The 8,305-nt window shown below is 43.3% G+C and overlaps 1 protein-coding gene across 1 annotated transcript in view; it reads right to left on the bottom strand.

Annotated features, from left to right (window-relative positions):
• The window catches only part of LOC117955507 (serine/threonine-protein kinase BRSK2-like), a 94,862-nt gene extending 88,140 nt beyond the window's left edge, over positions 1-6,722 (bottom strand). Inside the window, exon 1 of the mRNA XM_034890083.1 lies at positions 6,435-6,722. Within this exon, the coding sequence (XP_034745974.1) occupies positions 6,435-6,519 (85 nt within the window). The 5' untranslated portion in view covers positions 6,520-6,722. The remainder of the gene's footprint in view (positions 1-6,434) is intronic.
• Between the last annotated feature and the right edge of the window lie 1,583 nt (positions 6,723-8,305).

Here is an 8,305-nt window from a genome sequence, read left to right as displayed (position 1 = left end):
GGGGGGGGGGGGTTGACACCAGCCATAATTTTGCTGATCCCCCTCCTGTCTGCAGAGAAAGCCCTCCCAGCAGACTTTAGACTCCCAGCAGGATTTGCTCCCCCTCCTCTTCAGCTTCGGAGCGCGCTCATTTGCAACCACTCAATATTGTGTATGTTGCACTGCCAGGTAGGTGGAACAGCAGCTCTGAGACAACGGAGGACATTTTAATTAAAGTATATGTTGTAACAGGGATTTATTGTATTAGATGTCGTAGACTGAGAAGCACTGTGTGACTAGTGTCTGTGAACGGAGATATATAACTTGCTAATTGGACCGTTCCAAAAAAGAAAATGCAACCATCAGCGCTCTCTGGGTCTCCTCACGACTCCTCATTCCTCCCAAAACTGCTCACTGAAAGCCCCAAAAACACACCAAACATATCCTACAAATCCTGCAACGAGGGGTGGGCGGAAATGCCTCCGATACTGCCTAAAACGCTGTAGAACTGCAAGTACGGATGTCTTTGTACGATCCGATACCACGTAATTTAGCCTAAAAAAGTAGAAACCGTATACAGTAGTACTTGATATTGGCCGATATGTGCAAGTTTAGGTATCAGAATCGGGATGGAAAAATTGGTATCGGAACATCTGTAATCAGGATATCAATAAACAATATGAGTGAGACACGCTGCACACACACACACACACACACACACACACACACACACACACACACACACACGGCTGTATATATGCATCCGTACGCAGAGAGAGTCATGGGAGTATTACCACCTGCAACCTGCTGATAATGAAGCTGTATATCAGCCACCTAAAGGCAGCCATCTGTGCTGGGGCTCACCCTGCTGCCCACACTACCCCCACCACACACACACACACACACACACACACACACACACACACACACACACACACACAGCAGCTGAACCCCTCTACTGGAGCCGAGGGACTACAGTCTTTAGGATGTTCCACGTCAATAACATGACACTTTCATTACAGCACAAAACACACACACACACACACACAAACACACACACACACACACACACACACACTTTCATTACAGGTTATGAACAAATAAAAATGAATGATGACGTCGTCTCCCTGGCGTAGCAACCCTCAGAGTTAGAGGATACTCTGGGATTTTGTTTGAGTGATCCATGTGTCTCTGGTGCATAAAGAGCATCGAGGTTGTTACTTTATATTTATCTTTATATGGCGGATGTAACCGAGATTATTCTTTATTATTATTCTTTAGGATTATTCTTTAGGATTATTCTTTATTATTATTCTTTATTATTATTCTTTATTATTATTCTTTATTAATATTCTTTATTATTATTCTTTATTATTATTCTTTATTATCATTCTTTATTAATATTCTTTATTATTATTCTTTAGGATTATTCTTCAAGCCAAAGAAAGAAGAAGAACCAGAGAGTCATCTGTTTTCCACCCATCGTGTTCCCTTTGGTAAATGGACTGCATCGGTACAGCCTTTTAATACAAATGCTTCTTATTCAACCACTCTCTCTCTCTCTCTCTCTCTCTCTCTCTCTCTCTCACACACACACACACACACGCAACTGCCAACCCAGTGATTAGGAGCAACAGCCGCCATGGGCTACATGGGACTACATGGGACTGCATGGGCTACATGGGACTGCATGGGACTGCATGGGCTACATGGGACTGCATGGGACTGCATGGGCTACATGGGACTGCATGGGACTACATGGGACTGCATGGGCTACATGGGACTGCATGGGACTGCATGGGCTACATGGCAAACTATTAAAAAATCTCAACAATCCAGTATGATCATATCTGCCTACTCGTGACTCGTGACTAATCTGAAACTATCTGCATTCTGTCCACTTCCTGTTTACTCACAACGTGTAAAAATGTTGATCGGACATCTGAGAAGTAAAACCAGAGAGAGGACAAGTTCACAATCGGTGGCTACGGTCTTGGAGTGAGCACAAAGTGTCCATTGTCACAGGAGGAGAGATGCACACACACACACTCTCTCACACACAAACACTCACACACACACACACACATACATATAGTGCGCCTCACTATCTTTGTGGAGACCCGTCATTGACATTATGCATTCCCTAGCCCCTTACCCATCACAACTAAATGCCCAACCTAAACCCTGACCCCCACCCTAACCATAACTTAATCCTAATCCTAAAACCAGGTCTTAACCCTTAAACAGCCCTTTAAAGTTGTGGGGTCCAGTATTTTGGCCCACAAAGCTGTCGGGACCCCACAAGTATATAGGACTCTGGGTTTTTGGACCCAACAATTGTAGATAAACGAGAACACAGACACAAACACACCCATACACACACACACACACACACACACACACACACAAACAGGCTAATTGTTCAGAGTCAGCACAGCCTCTCGCCATTCAGCTTCGACCAGCACACACACACACACACACACACACACACACACACACACACACACACACACACACACACACACACACACACCATGACGGCACTGTTCCAACTGTAGTCTCTTGACTGGGAACAGAGGACCAAACCATTTTTTCAGATGGGGGTTTTGAAAAAAAAAAATGGCATAAAAGGGGGATGCTACAGTAGAGTTTTAGGTTTAGTCTAACTTTATTTCTGTGTCATATATATACACACACACACACACACACACACACACACACACACACACACTGTATATATTTAGGGCTGCACAATATTGGAAAAAACTGACATTGCAGTATTTTTTCCCTGCGATATATATTGTGATATGAAAAAAGAAAAAGTAAAATATAAATGCCTAATGCAGAGAAACAGAAAACAAAGAGTTTATATTATTTGGAAATACACTTGATCTAATTGGGTATTATGCTGTTCATATTGTGCTCCTTTATCAACAAACTATATAAAAAACAGCCAATATGTGTCTAACATTCAAATAACCCGAACCATTAGTCCACTCCCTCAGACACACACACACACACACACACACACACAGAAACACACACACACAGAAACAAAGAGCGTGGGCTTGCCCTGCACTTGTGGAGGCGGTTTAATGATGTAAGGCTTCCCTGTCTGCCAGCTCAGCTCCATCCAGCCTTCGATTGATACCAGCAGCCTTCAACACGCAGAGAGAGTATTACTCTTCTGGAGCTCGCACTACATCTGCCTGACCACACACACACACACATACACACACACACACACACAATATACACAAAACACAACTCTGCACATGATTTCTACAACTCTACACACATGCACTAACAGATTAATGAGCTTACAGCTTCAGACGTGTCGGAGGACATTTCTACTTTAGGGTTGTGGAGTCACCGTCGGAGAAGACATGAGCTCCAAATATGAGACCCAATCAGAATGTTTCTTTACAGTAACTTGGATTCCTCTGCTTCCTCGGTCCCTTCTCCACCTTGGAAAACTCAAATACGGAGTCCGGCTTATCTGAAGCTATGGTCCTTCTATGGGATTCTTGCCGTTTTTTCCGAGGTCGTACCTTCATTGTTGAACGAAGTCGCTTTGGATAAAAGCGTCAGCTAGATAAACTACATGACATCAGGACTTCGGGTAAACATACACGCTGACTTTCTTAAGCCAAGTGGCGTGTGATCTCTACGCATTTTGAGCTATCCACGTGTATGTCTACGGTGTGTATAAATACAAGCCACTTGGCGTGTTATCGTGAGAAGAAAGCGACGGTTGAGTTTAGGGAATGTGACGCGGATGGGTTTAGGAAGAGAGGAATGGGGTGGGCTTTAGTGAAAAAAGAATACGACGATTGAGTTTATGAAACGTGGCGCGCGGGACACGACCCCCCGGTCTCCTAGGTGAAAGTCCGGTGTTTTATCCACCCCCAACAACTCCATATGTGGATATTCACCCGTTCCTAGTACTCACTACGGTGTAAATTCACACACTATCGCCAGTTAATGTAAGTCAATGGAGGCCAAACGGTGTTGATATACCTTAAAGCGAGTATGTGTCTTGATAACAAGCCAATAATAGTCTAGAAATAAAATGTAACAGTAAAAAAAGACAGACTCTGACATGTTTTAATCTAACATTGACTGTAGAACCCAGCTAATGTTATATTGTTTGGTCAAATTTGCAGGCTGATATTTTTTGTAGAGCTACGAACACATATTTTCATTACTGATTGATGTGGTGCTAATGTTTCCCCAAGAATCAATGAAGTGTTGAGTCTGTAAGAGGATCAAAATGCTGAGTTTCCATTATTAAACTCTCTCAATTTGAAATAATCTGGCTTGGAGCTCACTACAAGCTATTATCATTTAACGCTGCTCTATTGCTCTAAGTCGGAAACTCAAAATCCAGACTTTTCAGCGTATCTGGAACCCAACGGGACAGCTACCAGAGGACCGATGTGATTGGATCACAAAGTTGTGGCCCTAATGGACGGAGCCTTCATTTCGTGCACTGTACTGCGAATGAAAAGAAATGGACTGTGTGGAAATGGACCTTCACTCCTCGTCTGATTCAGTTACTATAATTAATCCACTTGAAGAACAAAGCAACCTGAGTGTCTTTGTGTGATTTAAATACCCACTGCTGCAGGTTTATTCCATCTGCTAAATGCAATCATTGCGTAAACAATACAACACTAAAACAGGCTGTTACAAACCACGCAGATAATTGGTTGGCAATGAATTATTCACCTATCGAGGAAACGGAGCAGCACCGTAGCGGCTATCTGCTGCTAGTGGAGGGAGACACCTGGATGATTTCGGGGAGCATGTGTCCACTGATGGCGGGACATCCGAAACGGGGAAATATGAACCATTCGTACATATAGCTACGTCATTGAATGCTGCTGTATCATAAAACACAGGTTTCCAGCAGGGGAGTGGAGTTCAATGTCCTGGGTAGGGCTGTCCTCGACTAAAGAAATTCTTAGTTGACTAACTCTTACATCATTTTGTGGACTAGTCGATTAGATTGATTTAATCGACAGAGCTGTGCACTTTGAGAGGTGGTTGAGACTAGAATAGTACGTACATATAGTTAATTAACCATCTGTAAAACTGAGTTTTTACACATTAATCCTGCAAAAGCACCACTTTAAATCTTGTGTTCACCAGAAATGTGTTCATAAGTTTCTTGGAAATTAGTAATTAAGCATGAATAAGCATTAAAAAAAAAGATTTTTCAACTAAAGAAATATTAGTCGACTAATACGAAAACCACAGATTGGTCGACTAATCGACTAAGAGGGGACGGTCCTAGTCCTGGGGATGAGATTTAAAGGTTCATTATGTAATTAACCCCTACAGGTAGTCTCATTGGAACTATATCTGAAGCAACCGTCCCATCACGGTGCTCTTTACCCGGCTCAAAGTCCACTCTTCTCGGCTAAACGTATCTGTAAAGACCGCAAAACATGACCGCTACGCCATGTGACGAGTCATCACGTGACCGGCCAGCGGTCGCCTGATTTCGTAGGGTATTGTACGAATTAGTGTGCATAAGTTTCCGTCAGATCTCAGTCTACAATCTACGGCCTCAAAAATGACCATGAAGTTGAATCAACACTAAAACAATCCCAAGAAAAGTGTAACCGATGTCCCCCAAAATGACTCATGAGATACTGACTATTGCACTGATAGCGAGTGCTAGACATCAACGTGATGTTTTCCATACATTAACACACTGTGACGTACAGTAGGGTCGGGCCAATCAGTGCAGCAGGATATCTGCCAGTAACCATGAATCAGAAGAATTGAGAAGTTTGGACAGCGTTGGATATTATTTATTAATATGTGAGTTATGTCAGAGGGTACAATGGTTCTTAAGAAAGCTCCAAGCACCAATACAGGAGGCCAAGCAACCGGCCCGTTACAAACTAGTTAAAACAAAATATGCACCAATGTGTGATGTTGTGTGTGTGTGTGTGTGTGTGTGTGTGTGTGTGTGTGTGTGAGACAGTGCACCATCACTGCTCTGCCTCTTCTGCAGAGACAGTAGCTTCAGCAGATGGAATTAAAGAGACAAGAAAAAAATCACAAGGGCCCATTATCACGGAGCCCTCTCTGCCTGACAACAAGGATTAAAGGAACACTAACACCACCACCATCATCATCATCATCATCATCATCATCAGCATCATCATCACCGTCATCATGATCATGAGAGCAGCATCTCTCCCAGCATTCAGCAAAGCCGCATCCACCAGAAACATCCGCACGTATCACGCATTTCTCCACTTCCCATATCCCGCATCGGCCCATTCACAACAGCGCGGATGCCAAGAAGAAACATAAATAATTATGATAATATTAAATAAAATTAAAAAAAAAAACAAGCCAACATGATGTCAGCGAGCCAGGCGCGGTGATGCTGGGAGTCCTGACAGCATCATCCGCATCTGGAGGCTTTCACTAACCTGTCTGTCCTTTCCCCAGCGTCTTCTCCAAGCGGTACGGTCCCACATAGTTGGCGTAATGCCCGCTGTCCTTGGCCGACGACATTTTATTTGGCTTGTAACGACTCGCGCGGGTTGTTTCTGTGTTGCGGGTGTCCGTGTGGGACGCGTTCCGGTTGAAGTTGAAGCGCAAATCCGCGGCGCGGTGGAGTTCGCCTAGGTCGGCGAGTCCTCTTTCTGGCTGCTGGTCGCTGCAATGTTCGTCTCCCCGCGCGCGCGCGCGCGTGTGTTTGTATGTGAGTGTGCGCGCGTATGTGTCCCCGGTCCGATGCTCGGAGTCCTCCGCGGGTTCCGTCCTCACTGCAGCTCAGATTGCGGTTCTAAGCCCGGGAGTCATGGTGGGGTCGGTGCCGGAGGAGCGACGCGCTGCAGCCCCGTTGGGTGTGATCTGATGCTGGGACGCAGCACCTACTGCTGCTGCCTCGCGCTCCGGGAGCCTGTGTCAGCAAAGACGCGATGGGGACGCACACTTCCGGTTGGCCCTTTCAAAATAGAGTCTGATCGGCAGACTGCTGCTGTTATGTAGGATTTAAACGAGCCATGTTGCAGGAGAATTTCTATCTATATATCTATTTATCAAGTATCACCCACTCTATCTATCTATCTATACATCTATACATCTACCTATCACTCTCTCTATCTATCTATATATCTATTTATTTTATGCTTTTACTGTAGAAACCCGCTGCTGCTGTAAGAAGGGAATTTCCCCACTCTGGGATGAATAAAGTATTACCTAATCTAATCCATCTACCTATCACTCTCTCTCTCTCTATCTATATATATCTGTCTATCAATGAAGTATTCATAATTTTAATCAAATCACTTGAATTATCAAAATAGTAGTGGATCGACCATATCAACATATCTTTAATAATGCTGTTTCAAGCTAATTTCTAAGTTTCAAAGAATGAAAAAAAGAAATATTTCAAACCACATGGAGCAAAATTGCAGCTCATCCTCTGCAAAAAGCAGACTGGCACCTTAAAGGTCCAATGAGTAGTAATTTCTCCCATCTAGTGTTAATATCATATAGCGTCTACCCCGGTTCATGTTAATATAATGTAAACTGTATGTAGATAATAGATGGTGGTGGTAAATATTCATTAAAAAAGGACAAGCAACACCAATTTTCATGATAAACAACTAAACATGTTGCACACTGGACCTTTAAATTGAAATGGAAATCATTATTTTTATTAAAATGTTAAATTAAAACATGTTATCGCTATTAGACAAAGCTGCATGTCATTTTTTTAAATGATTGTCAGTGAGGGTTGATGATTTGATTTGCTGTTTTCTGTTGTCTAAAAATTATGGTTTTATTCTGAAGGTCCCTTCGCCTAACTTCCTCTGTCATTTCTGCTTGACGCTGCTGCTTTAATTAGAGGACACGCATGCGCACACTGCTTGCATCGCAGGGGTTGATGATTGAATTCGGGTCGAGGTGGCAGTGGGAGATGAGAGGCTGCCACTATCTGAGTCTATAAATATCCCAAATACACTGCAAAATAAATCACATTAAAGGCCACAGACACCCAGAAATTTCCCAGGATGCACCGAGGAGACACTCTGTACTTTCGGATTTCACATTAGCAGAAATAAATTGATAAATATCCAATTTAAATGCACATTTCTGATCTCTTGATTGATTTGTAGAAAAGCTCTGCTCACTCGATCCATTCAGTCAGACTCAGTTATTAACTGGAGAAAGAGAATCATTACATGTCACCGTGTGTGGTGCACTGTAGCTCACTGTCATCGGGGTGTGTGTGTGTGTGTGTGTGTGTGTGTGTGTGTGTGTGTGTGTGTGTGTGTGTGTGTGTGTGTGT

Source organism: Etheostoma cragini, chromosome 1 (genome assembly GCF_013103735.1).
Source record: "Etheostoma cragini isolate CJK2018 chromosome 1, CSU_Ecrag_1.0, whole genome shotgun sequence".
Lineage (NCBI taxonomy): Eukaryota > Metazoa > Chordata > Actinopteri > Perciformes > Percidae > Etheostoma > Etheostoma cragini.
This window is presented reverse-complemented; position numbering and strand designations above follow the sequence as displayed.